Source organism: Podarcis melisellensis, assembly GCF_964234715.1.
Source record: "Podarcis melisellensis genome assembly, chromosome: 7".
In the NCBI taxonomy this organism is placed as follows: domain Eukaryota; kingdom Metazoa; phylum Chordata; class Lepidosauria; order Squamata; family Lacertidae; genus Podarcis; species Podarcis melisellensis.
The window spans coordinates 47,440,245-47,457,274 of NC_138539.1; the positions used below are offsets into that span (position 1 = coordinate 47,440,245).

Sequence of the window (17,030 nt, forward strand, 5' to 3'; positions counted from 1 at the left end):
ATTTTTATAAATCTAAAGGCAAAGATCCACAGGGCTGCATGCACACACTGGAGCTTTTTGACCTCCTCATTCCATCAGCAAATATCCCACCCCCAATAAGCTATACTTATGAGATCTACAATATTGCCATTCCATGACACACAAGAGTTGTCACCAGAAGAGGGGAAAAAACCAGCAACCAATACAACTACCATCCATGAGTGTTCACCTGTGTTTTGTGCATTCTTTCTCTTTGAATCCCATGGCCTACAAACCACCATTTCAATTCACATAATCTTAAATTACCTGAACAATAACATCCACGTTAGATACCAAATCACTATCCGTACTGTCCATGGGAATTTCATAGGACACAGTATACTTCAAATAACCACCAAAGGAAGTGAGCTGGAAGAATAAAAGTGTAAATATTTTTTAAAAAAGAAGTTTTCAGCATAACAGGGAAAAGTAAAACTTGCATGCAGCAGACTAAACAACCATTTCCCCATTCTTACTTTTTAGCACCAGTATGGATTCCTCACTATTAAGAATTTACCTGTAACATGCACCCAAATAAAAGATGACACTGCCCCACTTGCCATGGTAGAGTGTGTGTGTTTACTTTGCCCACCCCAACCCCTTGTTAAGTGCATAGAGCTGGACAAGGAAGCTAAAAGAGCAACGGACAAAGTGATTGCAGGACCTAAAGTGGGCTGCTGCAGAGTCAGTATGGGAGAGAGAGGCACTACAGATCATAACGGATCCTCCTAATTTTTTTAAAGATTCCCCTCAAAATCATCAACAAATAATAGCTCTTATGTCCACAGATATATTCTGAAGATTGTTGGTGTTTTTGTTGACATTCTTTGTAGAAACCATGAAGATCCATTTATTGTTTCAACTTTTTGGTGATCCCCCCCCCCCCTTACAGTGCAGTAAATCACCTATGGAGATTTAACTTGATGGTGGTGGGGTTTGGGGGGGTGGCACATGTTAAATCATAAAAATTCAAAAGGGTCCATTTTAATTCTACTGGATCCCACTATTATCCAGACCCATTAAAAACACCATTTGTGTGGGTTTGTGCAGACACTCTTCCTCTTTCTGTTTCTGTTCAGTGGATGGGAGTGATCCAAGGGAGGGAGGAGAGAAGAAACTAAAGGGTTTGATGCCCATGGCACTCTTCCAAAATTCCTCAGGTGCCCATGGGTCCAAAAAGATTGAAGATCCCTGTAATATGATATGGAATAGTTACAAAAACAACAAGAAGTACCTATTTTCCCTTGGATACTTACTTTATTTCCAAGATATGGCTTGGGTGCAGACCAGTAATAAGGAGACTTCAGTATTTTTGCAGCTGCTATATTATTAATACTTATTTGATGAGGTCCATCAAACTGATCTTGTTGAGGCTGTATGGTTTTTGTGGTAAGTGGAGCAGTAACCAGCCACCCAGCCATAGAAGACACCTTAAGGAAAATAAACTATAAAACATCATTTACCATACCTAGAAAGTTAATTTACACACAATTGTGTGGGGGTTTTTTTAATGGAGTAACCATTTTATTCTACATAATACTGCCTACTGTTGAAGCACAGGGCACTATTTTCTCCCAAAGGGGCACAAAAAAAAGTATCATACAGAAAATTGTTTTATGTACTCTTGGCTGGCAGAGACGTATGCATGGTCCAATTCACCACTGCAATTGGCTCAGAACACCTGTATCCATGTGCTCAGGCTTCCGCAGTCTGATTCACACATCCCATTAAACCACAGTGAAAATAAGCTGGTTTCTCTCTGAACAAACCATGAACCTGGTCTACATCGGCTCCCAGTATGTTTCCAAGCACAATTCAAAGTGTTGATGCAGAACTTTAAAGCCCTAAACGGCCTCGGCCCAGTATACCTGAAGGAGCATCTCCACCCCCATCACTCAGCCCAAACACTGAGGTCCAGATTCAAGGGCCTTCTGACAGTTCCCTCACTGCAAGAAGTGATATTACAGGGAACCAGGCTTTCTCAATAGTTGCGCCTGCCCTGTGGTACACCCTCCATGATGTCAAAGAGGTAAGCTACCATATGACTTTTCATAGACATCTGAGGGCAGCCATGTTTATGCAAGCTCTTAATCTTTGATGTTTTGTCTATATTTTCTTGGAAGCCACCCTGAGTGGCTGGGGCAACCCAGTCAGTTAAGTGGGGTTAAAGTAATAACTACTACTACTACTACTACTACTAATTATAACTACTAATAATAACTAATAATTACTACTACCACTAGTATACTCTTAACTTTATTACTTGTTATGGCCTGTTTATGTGAAATTAGATGGAGATGGGCTGTCTATCATAAAAGATAAAGACAGGAAATCTTGCTCAGTATTTTCTACTATAATGGGAAGCAGAAATCCAAGTTTCAGCCAGAAGTCTTTTCCAGACCTGCCTGGAAAATTGGACCTGGCACTGTCTACATGTAGAGCATGTGCTCTGCCACTAAACAATAGGCCTTGAAGCACATTTATGGGCTGCCTGAGAAAAACTAATGAGGTGATTGGACATGGAACATTAGCAACATCATACCTGACTGATGGGCCATGGAAGGCTTTCACAGACATCAGAAACCCCAAAACAGAAACATTCAGTGCAGCCCTGGGGATTTCTTTCTTGGAGATTATAGAATCCTGGCATGCAACGGTCACAGTTTTCTCCTTCAACATTTTCCTGTGAAATACATGCAATATTTGTTCTGTTAGCATCACAATAATAACCAGCAGACACTAGAGGTTAGACGTAATCCTGGCATAACGATTGACTGATGGTCCTAGAATTAGTATTAATGCATTTCATCATTATTTTTAACCGTCATCTGACCAATTTCTTATTTTGACGTAAAGGTAAAGGTACCCCTGCCCGTACGGGCCAGTCTTGACAGACTCTAGGGTTGTGCGCTCATCTCACTCTAGAGGCCGGGAGCCAGCGGTGTCCGCTGACACTTCCAGGTCACGTGGCCAGTGTGATGAAGCTGCTCTGGCGAGCCAGTGCAGCACACGGAAACGCCGTTTACCTTCCATCTAGTAAGCGGTCCCTATTTATCTACTTGCACCCAGGGGTGCTTTCAAACTGCTAGGTTGGCAGGCGCTGGGACCGAGCAACGGGAGTGCACCCCGCCGCGGGGATTCAGACTGCCGACCATGCAATCGGCAAGTCCTAGGCGCTGAGGTTTTACCCACAGCGCCACCCGCGTCCCGCTAGTTTGACATATACAAGTAAAATTAAGCATGTTAAGTTAGGATAGGCAATATGAAATTCTATATGGTTTATAAGTTTTGGGTTAATCCAAAGAACATCAGTTCCCATTGAATGTAAGGAAAAGTAAGCATCAAGACCTCCCACTTTGATAGTTGTGTAAAAGTGATCCGCAAACATTTCCAGTGCCATCCTCAATGCTAAGTTGCTGTCCTTGATTTATTGTAGCCATGCTTCTCCACCCTCAACTGTATTTACTAGCTCTCTCACACCATTTGACATGTAGTGCCTCCCTGAAATTTGTGACAAATATACCATGAATCATAACTCAAATCCCCACCCCAGAAAGATTTTTGCCTAAGCCACAGTTAATTGCTACACACAGGATGTGATCTTTACCACTAACAGAAATGTTTTCCTTATTAAATTAATTTACAAATCCCACTCCAAAGTTCACAACAAATCAAACTGAATATCAGTAGTACGCTTACTTTACAAAGGCAAGGTTCTGTGCATGGGTCATCATTAATGCTACCAACCAGGCTACAGTTGCAACGCATGCAGCTTGGATAACCTTTGTAGCCGAAGGCACAGCGATCACACTTCTCTCCTGCGTAACCTTCCTTGCAGCGACACTGACCAGGCTGAACACCTTGAAAAGGGAGAAAAGGATGAAAAAGAGGAAGACCTAAGCATTAGAACCATGACAGAAGCCTTATGCAGTGTGCTACAGTACCAGCAAGTGCAAGAAGTCCGGGAAAGGTTTAAGCTCAGCAACCTTTTTCTGCAATATAAGTGAGCCATGGGCCTAATTACTAAGGGTTGTTCCAGTTATGCTTGTGCTATGGGAAGTGTTTCCTTAAGGCAGGGCAGCCGATTCCCCCCCCCCCCTAATCTCTCCAACCCTGTGCTCCCAAAGAACTTTTCCTCAGGTTTGCAGGGCCTTCTAGTGCAAGACAGGATATGCCATAGAGCATTCTAATTGGTAGGGAAAATTGGTGAAAACTGAGTGCCTTGCCTTGCACTAGCAGAAGCAGTTACACAGGCACAAATCCTGTTAGCAGTTAGTGGCATCAAGCCTGAATTCCTGGGCCTAGTTTCCTCAGTCCTGGCCTTCATCCTACCTCACACTTGTCTCATGTCATAACAGGTTCCCTTTAAAAAAAAAAAACTATCACCAATCATTCCCTGCATATCCTATGGGATTTGCCAAATCTCCAGCTGAAATTGCTAATAAACCCCATTCTAAATGCATGTAACTACAATCCAAGGAAAAATCTAAACATGTTTGAACTGGTCCTTATTGCCAGTGTTGCCTCACATACAATTCCCAGTTACAAAAAATATTAGCTGGACTAGTTTTTAGAGAAAATGTATTTTCCAGTCACTTACCATGTTGTGGGTCAGCATGATCATCATCTTTAACACAGTCAAAACCAAGTGACCCAAATATATCACATTCACAGGGAAAGCAAGGGTTATCGTCAAAGGGAGACACCTAAAAGAAGTTAATATTTTTGTTCACGTTAATAGTAAGATGCTGGTGAGTGTGTATAATAATTGCTATCTGAGGATAATGATGATATGGCATGACAACACACACAGTAGTACGGCACACAACTCAACAGGCTATTGTGATTAATTTAGTCCTTGTGGGAGGAAACTGAAAACAATGCTGTAGGCATGAATGGAGTAGCATTCAAACTGGCCATCATAGCTGTGGGATGTTTTTGGAAAAGGAATGCTTGTTGGAAAGCAATCCAGGAGTTTTTGAAGTGTCATAGACCCTAAGGTAGCCTTCCTGAACCTGCCTGGAGCTATTGGCAGCTGCCGTCCAAAATTTGTGGAGGGCAACAGAAGTTGCCAAAAGGGTCTGTACAGCTTGTACTTATTTGCTCACACCAGCTGAAGGGATTCAAGAGGGAAGCCGGCCAGAGGAGAGGGGGCAAGTGCATGTCTTCCCATCACTGACATCACTTCAGCTTGCCAGAAGGGAGAGAAGGAGCAGCCAAGCAGCAGTGAGATAAGTGGTGTAAATGTACTAGTGGGCACAGTGGATTGGCTCCACTGGTATGCTTACACTGCACCAACCTTTCCACCACATTACCTCTCTCCTAGTAAGCCACACTGAAGCTGGTGATGGGAAGTCAGAACACCCTGCAGACCACTGCTGCCAGTCACTTGCCACTGCTGATGACTCCTTGACAACTGTTATGAGTTTATATAATATGACCAACAGCTACAGCAACATATTAAGAGTTACAACAAAGTATTTTATAGGACTTGCAGAGATACAACCTCAGTATACTCTGCCATTTTTCTGCTAATAACCTTCCCTTCATTATGGCTTTTTTTAATCACATGGTATTGCAAAAATCAACCAGAAATGGGCTGAAAGAAATAAGTGCTGTTTTTAGCACAGTTCAAAGCAACAGAACATATGTTCATAAAATCCTCTTACTTTATGTGGCCTATAGTAACCGTCAGTACACATGTCACAGTTTATTCCAGTGGTGTGTTGAGTGCAGTTTATACACACTCCGCCACCTTTGAACTGGCCATGAATGTTTAAGCTTCTTTTCTGATCTGCCACACTCTGATCATAATAACAATCTTCTGCTTTGTTATGACAGTTGCATCCTAAAAAGAAAGAAAGAAATTCACTTTCCATTTTTAAAAAAACAAAGCATAGCTAAACATATAAACAGTAGGGAAAAAACCCTGAACGTTTTCTGTACTATATGGCTTCTTACTGTGCATGTAGCAGTGAATATATACAGAACTGGCTTTTTAAAAACTGTGTTATGCAGTTCACACTGATCTAAAACTTTCACCATTTATTAAAGTACATAATTACTAATAGTATTCTGGCTTCTTCCTCCTTGCTTTCTAAACTTCTCTCACTGTTGAAAAAGTAAAGCATGAATAAAACACATTTACTAATTTTCTTGTGACTCTACATTTTAAAGCCCAAGAAGTCCTGCAGAGTTCTTCAAAATGAACTACTAGAACTGAAGCATCTGATTCCCTGCAACTACTAAATGTAGTTCGGAGTATTTCTGCAGCACAAGCTGAAGACAGTAAATAGTCAGGTGATACTTGCTAAAGCTAAAAAGGGCAAGGAACCTTTTTCAGCCTGAGGGCCACATTGATTCATGGGCAACCTTCTAAGGGCCACATAGCAGAAGTGGGTGTGGTCACAGCTGTTCATCCTCTAGCCACACAAGCACAGTTCAAGAATGCTTTGCAGCCAGGAAAAAAACCACTAGTAACACTTGTGGGGATGCAGAGCACAAGGAAGTGAGGAGTGTGGCTAACTGTGATGGGTAAAGGTAAAGGTACCCCTGCCCGTACGGGCCAGTCCTGTTCGACTCTAGGGTTGCGTGCTCATCTCGCTTGAGAGGCCGGGAGCCACCGCTGTCCGAAGACACTTCCGGGTCACGTGGCCAGCGTGACTAAGCGGCATCTGGCGAGCCAGCACCAGCGCAGCACACGGAAATGCCGTTTACCTTCCCGCTATAAAGCGGTACCTATTTATCTACTTGCACTTAGGGGTGCTTTTGAACTGCTAGGTGGGCAGGAGCTGGGACCGAACGACGGGAGCTCACCCTGCCACGGGGATTCGAACCGCCGACCTTGAAATCAGCAAGTCCTAGGCACTGAGGTTTTACCCACAGCGCCACCCGCGTCCCAACTGTGATGGGTATCATGGTCCAAATAAGAGCCTTGAGGGCCAGATAAAGAGACCTGAAGCCTACATTCAGCTTCCAGTCCTAAGGTGCCCTATTCATATTCTACAGGTACACATTAAAACAAGCATCTAATGAAACCATTACTAACAGCTTACATAGTTCAAAGGCACAGTTTCCCATATGTGAAGAGAAACCAATATATACCACTGCTGTCACATCAGAAAACAAGGCAACCCATCATGCATCTAGTTGTGTGTGCATATTAGGGGACACCATGTGCTCATTAGGGGTCACTGAATCAGGGACACAGAGATCAATTAAGATCTTACAAAGACATACTATTTGAAAGCAAGTGCCACTGGCAATCATATATGGATGATAATGTTAAAAAGTGCAATAAACTTGTAATTTAAAACCAAAAATAGTCATGGCAGATCTGCAAACTCCTAGCATCACAGGCCTAGTGCAGAGCTAACAGTCCCTGTAGTGCTAATATTAGAAACACAAGTACATCATATATTTTTTTTTTAAATTAAGGCAGATTCACCTACTTGGCCATTCCACAGGCTTCAGTGGTAGCTGGATTACATACCTAGGCAATGTTAAGGCAAGTGTATAGAGAAACATCATTTTAGTGCTACGTACTCTCACATTTGTTGCCAGCAGAAATGGTTCCTGGTCTCCACGGGGCCTGGTGGTAGCCAGGGCAACACTCGTTACAGCTCTCACCGCAAGTATTGTGCTCACACTGGCACTGAAGCTTCTAAATAAAAGCAAATTATAACACAGCTCTATTACCTAATGCCTTGAAACAGAAATGCCTCTTTACCTGAGATCTTAGAACACATGAACTAGCTTTTAAACATTTAGAGCAGCCTACAAGTTTGTACAGGACCTTCTTGCCATGGTATAACATCTATCTTAGAAGAGCAGCAGAAACCCATTCAACCTGTAGGAAGCAATGTAGCTCAGGGAAACTACAGTGTAAAAAGTGGTAAAAGGAGAGAGAAGTGATGGGGGCAGAGTGAGGGGTAAGTTATTTTAAAATAGAGAGAGAACAGTGGGAGATGCTGGTGGATGACTGACAAACATTCACAAGGCCCTGCAATATTTAAGTATGGATTTCTGCATTATCAGCAGTTCAGGGAGCGTACCTCTGACTCTCCCCTTCCCTTATTACTTGTTTGTTTAAGGGGCAATCCAAACCCTTGACCAGCAGCAGTAGAGCTTAATGCAGTGTTTCCCAACCTTGGGCCTCCAGCTGTTTTTGGACTACAACTCCCATCATCCCTAGCTAGCAGGACCAGTGGTCAGGGATGATGGGAATTATAGTTCAAAAACAGCTGGCTTAATGGGAAACAGATGGGAAACACTGGCTTAATGAAGCAGCACAGCCGTCACTGCATCCACAGCCCTGCTGCTCTTGCTAGATGGGACGGAAGGTTAGGAGAAAGGGGGGAATGCATGTTTGCTATGCCTGCCACCTGGGAGGGACAAAGCTCCAATGAAAGTCCAGGTTTTAAAGAGCTCCTGGCTTTTTCTGGCCAATGAGATATGTCCTGCTTCCCAGGAAGACATCCTGGGGCTTTGACTACTTGGTGGGAGATCACCTGAGATAAAATGACTGCTTGGCTTACAGAAAACCATGAGGGGGACGGACATCAATGCCCTGTGTCACAACCTTAGGGTTATTCTTCACCTCTGCTTCAATATATTTAATAAAACAAGGCAGAGTATGTGTGCCTACTGGAGTGCACGGGTGCAATTTCAGAATTTACTGTTAAAAGCAACAACACCACTATACTTGAAATTCTGGGAGAAGGAAGTATTTTATATGGGAAATGTAGAAATATTAATTCCGGATGAGCAAGTTGCTAAAGAGAAGAACTCTTCAAGTACATGAAGTGCTGTCACAAAGAACAGAGACCTGTTCTCTGCTGCCCCAAAGGGAACAACTAGATGTGATGGGCTTAAGCTACAATGTGGTAGGTTTCAATGGAGCATTAAGATAAATGTCTTGATGGCAACAGCAGTTTAACAATGAAACCAATACTACCCTAGAGGGAAGCTGAAATGGAATATGATAACACTGCCATGATCGTAACAGAAGTATATAAGTGGAGGTAGAGAAAAACCTCTAGGATGTTTTGGTGGGTGAGAAGTAATTCAAGTTTGTAGAGACTGTATTAAGCTGTAGTGTTTGCAACATTCCTCCTGCTGATCGTATAGGCGTGCGCACACAAGCACACACAAACTTGTATATTAAAGTTTAGTTGTGTGTGAATGAATGAATGTGCTCAAGTGTGTACAGTGGTACCTCGGGTTAAGAAGTTAATTTGTTCTGGAGGTCCGTTCTTAACCTGAAACTCTTCTTAACCTGAGGTACCACTTTAGCTAATGGGGCCTCCAGCTGCTGCCGCGCCCGATTTATGTTCTCATCCTGAAGCAACGTTCTTAACCCAAGGTACTATTTCTGGGTTAGTGGAATCTGTAACCTGAAGCGTCTGTAACCTGAAACATCTGTAACCTGAGGTACCACGGCATATGGAAATAGCTGAAAGAATGAGCAAGGAAGACTTGCAAAATAACAAGAGTTTTGATAAGGTGTACACATCCTGAAACATAGTTTCTTTATTTCTATATTCCTATGCAATCCTAAAAGGATCCACTGGAAGTATAGTTCTAATAAACCTGTAAGCCTTCCTCGAGCAGTCAGTGGAACACCTGTGCCTCATAGGCTGCACTATTTCAAAAGCCTATGCAGTGTAATACACATCTTTCCAGTATGGCTGAAAGGGCTTGAAGTAAGGGCAGACTACCCAGGCATTTATAATTTCACTAAATAATGAGCAACCAAGTAATGAACTAAGACGTATTTCTGTAACATTAAAAATTGGCTTCTGCAACATTTTAGCGGTATTCAGAAATTTGTTTTTCTTGAGACGGATACATGTTTGCAGAGGGGGCGACACAAGCAAACAAACATACCTTTGTGACTTGATCCAAAGGACAGCTTCGAGCATGGCCATAGCAAATGCACATCCCTCCAACAGAGATGTCCTTTATTGAATAGTAGTACTAAATAAAGCAAAGTTTGATTTATAAAATCAGCTTCCTTTTAGCATTTGAAACAAGAAGTGCCAAAGTTCTATTTTAAAAATCAACAACACACGAATCTTTCAGTTCAGGTGAATTTTATACTAGTCAGGACTTATTCATGAAAATGTAAATGAACAGGTATTTCTTTCTCTCCCTCTCCCTGACACACACACACACACACACACACACACACACAAAGAGCAGCAACAGCACAATAGCATTCATCACTCTAAGTCACAGATCAGGTTTTCTTTTTTTGCCAGCATTACAATTCTTTTTTAAAAAAATATTATTCTTATTGTTATTCAAATATGAAAATAAAGGAAAAAAGAAAGAAAAAATACAACATCAAACACCATTATAACATTCCACCCTACATACAAAATAAAGCAAATTACTATTACCCCGTGTGACTTCCTTCCACCAATACTCGACATTTTTTTATATTTTCTTATTAACATTGCTTCTTTTATATATTATCTCTAACATTCCTAATATTAATTTCATCTATTTCACCTTTACATACTTAGTCTATGCATATCAACATGTTATGCTTAGAACAGTGTTTTTTCATGTAGTCCTCAAAGCATTGCCATTCCATTCTTAATTTTTGATTTGTTTGGTATCTTATGGCTGCTGTTAACTTTGCCAATTTTATAAAATCACATAATTTAATTATCCAATCCTCTTTAGTGGGGATGGTTTCCCCTTTCCAATTTTTTGCAAGTACTAGTCTGGCTGTGGCCGTCACATATAAAAATAGTCTTTTCTTATCTTGTGGCATATCTTTTCCTATTATACCCGATAGGTACGCCTCTGGCTTCTTTTCTATAGAAGTTTTAAACAATCTTTTCCAACTCTTCGTGAATATATCAGAATTTATTAATTTTCTCACAGCCCCACAGTTCTTATGCTATATGTCATAATCTACTACAAGTAAACTAAAACTCTGCACGAATGAAAATCATTTGAAGCATAAATTACTCATTCAGCTCAGAACTAATTTTGGCTTCAGGTATACCGATGTAACAACCAAAGAAGGTTTCTGAAAAACTCACTCATCTGTGAGAATGCTAATGAGATCAATTTGGTCCAGAGGCTTTTTTCTGAGAATAGACAACATTCATTTTAGCTATTTTCAGAAGAGTTAAGTTACTAATAATTAGGGAGAATTGCTTAGCAAATGTAGTACTGACATGCCTTGATTCCCTCAATGAGGCAAACCATGCGTTCAAATGTAGATTTATGTCATCTGTCAAGCTTGTGTTGAACTTTTACATTACATTGGTTATAGATTCAAATAACAATAGTTCTCATGTACTAATAATAACATCTACAACTAGGTATTGTTTAAACTGTATCATGCAATCTTTCTTTAGCATACAGACAAGTACCATATAAAGGTATTAAACAAGAAGGGTATTCTTGGAGTTGTGATGGGGGGGGAAACAGAAAATAAATTGGGGGGAATTGTGTTGTGTTTGGTTTTTCAGTTTTTAGGAACCAATTAGGAAAAGAACTGTAAGAATGTGGGGGCTGCGTGTTTCCACTCCTCACCATCCCCAATGTTTCTGGGTTCCCTCTCCCAGCCTTCACATCTCTAAGTACTAAGTACTTTGGACATACATCTCCAGCTTCACAAGCCATGGATCATGAAGCCAGAAATGATCACTGAGGCTGCACACTCCTCCTCCTTTCAATGTGGAGAGCCTGATTTGTTTTAATGTAATTCCCTGTTACATATGAAATGGGGAACTCTGCTTTAACTCTGTTTAACTAGTACAGGGTGAGTCTTTTAAAAGAGGCCCCGTGGTACATGTGTACTCTGTATCCACGGGGCCTCTTTTAAAGGACTCACCCTGTATAATAAACCAGGTTCATGCCCCAGAAATCCCCGTCGCATGGACAAATTTTACACTCGTTGGGCATCTTCTTACTGCTAGTGGACAAATAGCTGGCAAATGTGGAGGGTGCATGTGACTAGCCTACATGCTTTTAACATACAAGGCGCTTCATCTGAACCTGCCGCACTTTGGAATGCATTCAAACGGCATAGTGCCTATGAGAGAATGCTGCTTTATAAAATTAGCATGTGACTTCAAGTCCCACAATGGGTTTCAATCTTTCATCAAGACATATTTGGAACAGACCCACTTAAGTACATTTACCAGTTTCAATGGGTCTACTTTGAGTAGAACAAGATGTTGAGAATCACCCAGATATAACACATATCCAATTCACATGGTTGGTTAAAACCCAGAAGAAAGCATCTACCCTTACCCTTCTGGTAACAATAGGATCAAGATCTTTAGGATCATGGTGGCTAAGGGTCATGAGGTCCGCATTAAGGTTTCTTATACGTTGTAATTGAAGCCGGATGTACCGTGCAGAAGTAAACTCCAATAATGTCGGTGAAGGGTCATCAGCACTAGGTCTACCATTGATCAACGATGTATGGATCTAAAAAGAAATAATGGTTTCTGTATAAGCCTGTAAATAACACGTCAATGTTTCAAAATACCTTCTGGGTGAAAGTTTAAAATCAGCCTCCACACCCATCCCACTGCTGCCTCCACCACAACACCACAATACAAGCTGGGCATGTCTGTAAAGTAGTTAACAGGCTCAATACACTGTTGTGCTGTTCCTGCTCACTGCTGTCCTCATTAAGGGTGTTGAATGAATTACTTTAGAATTCACATCTCACAGAAATCGCTTTCCAGTCCGCAGATTAAATGCTGAGAGCGCATTTTTTAATGGGCTTCTGCAGGACGAGGGCAAAGGAAAGCAGGCCTGTAGCTAAAACACTGGCATAGGGATGCAGAATGAAACACTCACTGGGGAAGCAGGAATGTACTTGCCCTCAGCATTTTATGAACTTTCATACCAAGGCTTCAATGCTAGTTTTGATTCCCATGCAATGCATTATATACCCAACTAGATGAGCTAGAGGAAGAAAATCTAGGGAATAAAAAGATACACAGGAAGAACAAAAGCTGCCCTACAGTCTTCAATGTATTCTCAAGCACAACATAGTGGGGCAGCCCTTGGTCACCACAGATCTTTGGAATCTAATGCAGTCACCTCAGGTTATATTTGAATTAAACTTGTTTCTATTTTATTTTTACTATACAATAAAAATATATTTTGTGACTGTTTTGTACTTAGGCTATAACCCTTCAGAAAATTGGTTAGCATCTCCTGTGAAATGTTCTAAGAACTCAAACATGTTGACTTGTAATTTACTACTGAAATCAATGCAATTTACTCCTTAGTAAGTCTATTTAGAATTGGATTCAGACAATCTAAAATACTCAGCAATCAGGGTGATTTTCAACAAAGTTTTACTCAGAGGACACCGACAAAAATTAACTGACTTAACTTAATCATTAGTTAATATCCACAGATCTATTCTGAACAAACCTTAGTTGAATACATGCTTAGGCTTCAATCAACAGATTTCACCCCCTTCAGAGAAGGAGACAAGGGCTAAGCTAAAACATCCTGGAATCTGAACTAAAGTACCCAAATTAATTTCAGATTATGCTTCTGCTACGAATGTTGTTTTACACATCCCATTAAAAATCACATGACATACTTGCTTCTACAGTGGAACCTTGGTTTATGGACGTAATTCGTGACAGAGGCACATCCGCAACCTGCAGCGTTCGCCTCCTGAAGCGCCGCTTCTGCGCAGGTGTGATTTGACGCATCTGTGCATGCGTGAAGCACAATTTAGCGCTTCTACGCTTGTACGAAACCCAGAAGTAACCCGTTCCGGTACTTCCAGGTTTCCCGTGGTCTGCAACCCGAAAACATGTAACCTGAAGCGTCCATAACATGAGGTATGACTGTATATGCACATTTAGCCTAAAGTGTTAAAGTAACATATAAGAAAGATAACATTGATAGCATTTTAGTCCGAAACACATTCAGAACTCTGACAGCTTTCAGTCTAAGAAAGAATTTGGAATTGTTCTCTTAGTGGCTATTTTTATAAGGTCAACGCATAAAGACAGACATTCACAGTGAACTAGTCACAGATTTTAGAGCCTCATTTCCTGATGTCACTGGCCTGGCTCTCTGATCTATAGTACAGAACCACTATGAACAGAGCTTGCTTTAAAGAAAGAACAATCAACTGTTGACCTACACAATGCATAGCTCTTTTAATTAGGCTCTCTCTTTGAAACAATGCCAAGTCCTCCTTCAGAGCTCAAGCTACACAGAGCAATTTAGACAGCATTTTTAATTTTTTGATCGAGTATCAGGTGATCCTTAAGAAAAGCATTAGAAAAAAACCCAGAGCCCAAGTTTACACAAGATAACAGGAACTCTCAACAATTCACCACTATAGATGTGTTAAGAGGTGCAAAGTTTTTATAAATATAAACTGCAGCATCAAAGATAAGAGTGGGCTTCCTGTTCAGAAGCTGCTTCACCTCTCTCCCTGGAGTGAGATCAACAATGAGCCTCCTCAAATGTAAGCAAGCTTTCCCACAATAAGTAAAAAGTATTTTTTTAAAAAATTGGGAAGATTCTGATCTTCAGAAACAAAATCTGCTGAAGCTGCTAATAATGCCAAATAAATCTTGATGGAGGAGAGACAAGACCAGAATCTGGAGAAGCCTATAAAACTAAGCGTAAGAGCAGAGTGGTTTTACTACCCCCATGTCCAAGAATAAGAGGCATCTGAACAAACAAAAAGAAAACCTACCTCTCCATGTTCAAGTGGGACTAGCTTAGAATAATAAGAAGTGCAGATAACTTCATCATCTCTCTTATATGTAGGAGGCCCAAGCCTTGGTGTTATGTTGTATCTTACTAGGCACTCAGTATCACTAACTGCATAGTACTGCCATGGCTTGAAATCAATCCCATCCAGAGAACGTTCCAAAATCCAGTTTCCAGGTCGGGGAGCATTAGCAGCTTTGATGATCACATAGGCAACTTGAAAGACCTGCAAGAAATGTAAGGGGGGGATGCAAGACTTAGTACTAACCTATGAAAATATAGTTTTTCAGAGTAGCTCAAAACTCAGGTTTCAACCATCTAACATCTATAATTATTTCTCAATTTTTTAATGCTCTTGTTTGCAATGGAAATTGCTTTTAGCTCAATTTCCATAGCCTACACTTAAATTAAATAAATACAACCCCAACTTCAAATGCTATTTCCTATTTGGCCTTTAACACAAGAGTTCACAAAGTTCAAATTTCTATAATTTCAGAAGTTCGTACATTAGGACAAGGCATGTCATGGACAAGAATTAAAACAGGACGTGTACATGCAAAGCATCTTGTTATACATAACATAATACAGAAAGTTGCACAATAAACAGTCCCTCGAGAATCCGCTGTTAGTTTCTATTGGCCTCAGGAAAGCATGCCAAAATGTTTCCTTCAGGCTGAATGTATAGAAAAAAATAATCCTGATGACCCAAAATATTATGAAGATTTAGATTTTTAAAAAATGCACTAAGGGCATAAGCAACATTCAGCTTCATCCCTCAAATCACAAAAATTTCCTCCAAGCACTGTAGGAGAAAGAGCTTCATGTAATTACTAGAAAAACCAGTTCTGAACCAAACTTCAACCACAAGAACTAATGAGATCCGCACAAATACTCTGTAGGTGCTGGAACTCATTTCCAGCTGCAACCTGCCCTGATCAAAGAAGTGATTCATATGGATTTAGGACAACTATAGGTCCTGTTAGAATACAAATTGTGAGTATTATCATAATTATTGTTTTTCCAGCAGAAGTCACTGTAATAAATAAGGAATCATCCAAGTACTCATTTAGAGTGATATCCCCATTGTGGCATCCTGCCTGTACATCAGACTTTCGCTTCTGCAAACAGGACTTATCATTCCTCTCCTCTCCCCTGCTGTCCCCATGCACCCCCAAAATTTACTCCAGCGGGGTGGGTATCCTACAGATCAGATGGGGTGTGGGGAAGGGAGGAAGGGAAATTCCAATGCATACACCAGTACAACCTATGCTCTTATGTGAAATGTGCAGTAAGTCCAACAGTCAAATGCACTTATACAGTCACAGTGAGCAAGATCCACCCCTTGTTCTGGTGCAGCAGTAAGGACTTACCAACACCTTTCCTCCACTCTTTCCAGGCATAGTCCGTGCTTTTAAGTTCTGTGCCTGAGTATCCTTCATTAAGTAATGCATTAGGAAGTGAAAGAAAGACAGACAACCATTTTGGAGTTTTTTTAAAAAAACAAAAACCCAAACTCCCAGTCTACCAAGGAGACCCCTCCCTTAACCTCTCTCCACTGTACTTTCTATAAACCAAAGATAAGTAGGAATTCTTTGATCATGCAACACAACAAAGCTACATACTTTTATACAATTTTTACTTGCCTGTCTTAAATCCAGAGTTATGGTTATCCAGTGGTATTCTCTTCCGTTCTGAATGCTAGGACTTTGCCACCAGTTATTAGTACCATCTATAGCATTTGAGATAGGGTGTTGTTCTAAAATAAGCAAAAATAAATTAAGATCACGTCCCCTCTTCCCCCCTCCACATTTGCTGTTTTTGGTTAACATGATCTTACTAGTAAAGTACACAGGTCATATACTATGAGCCCATGATGGCTATGAGCCAGTTTTCCCTGATATCCGAGTCAGATCTTTGAAAGTGGGTTTCTGGTGTTCTTATTTTATGCATTTTATTTCATTTGTTGCCCACCACTGGTATGTTTATGATAAATGTGTGTGTGTGTGTGTACACAAGAATAAGTGGTATATGAATTTGTATAAATAAATAAATAAATAAATGTAAAGGACCCCTGACAGTTAAGTCCAGTCGCAAACGACTCTGGGGTTGCAGCGTTCATCTCGCTTTACTGGAGAAGGGAGCTGATGTTTGTCTGCAGACAGTTTTTCCGGGTCATGTGGCCAGCATGACTAAGCCGCTTCTGGCAAAACCAGAGCAGCGCATGGAAACACCATTTACCTTCCCACCAGAGCAGTACCTATTTATCTACTTGCACTTTG

General features: G+C 40.9%; 1 protein-coding gene across 1 annotated transcript in view; it reads right to left on the bottom strand.

The window, feature by feature from the left end:
• The window catches only part of LAMA1 (laminin subunit alpha 1), an 84,662-nt gene that overhangs the window by 50,812 nt on the left and 16,820 nt on the right, over positions 1–17,030 (bottom strand). The window contains exons 3-13 of the mRNA XM_081917963.1: positions 16,395–16,507; positions 14,735–14,977; positions 12,298–12,477; positions 9,907–9,996; positions 7,564–7,681; positions 5,688–5,866; positions 4,619–4,724; positions 3,718–3,878; positions 2,561–2,701; positions 1,275–1,448; positions 286–387 (exon numbers count right to left, since the gene is read on the bottom strand). Coding sequence (XP_081774089.1) covers positions 286–387; positions 1,275–1,448; positions 2,561–2,701; positions 3,718–3,878; positions 4,619–4,724; positions 5,688–5,866; positions 7,564–7,681; positions 9,907–9,996; positions 12,298–12,477; positions 14,735–14,977; positions 16,395–16,507 — 1,607 coding nt within the window. The remainder of the gene's footprint in view (positions 1–285; positions 388–1,274; positions 1,449–2,560; positions 2,702–3,717; positions 3,879–4,618; positions 4,725–5,687; positions 5,867–7,563; positions 7,682–9,906; positions 9,997–12,297; positions 12,478–14,734; positions 14,978–16,394; positions 16,508–17,030) is intronic.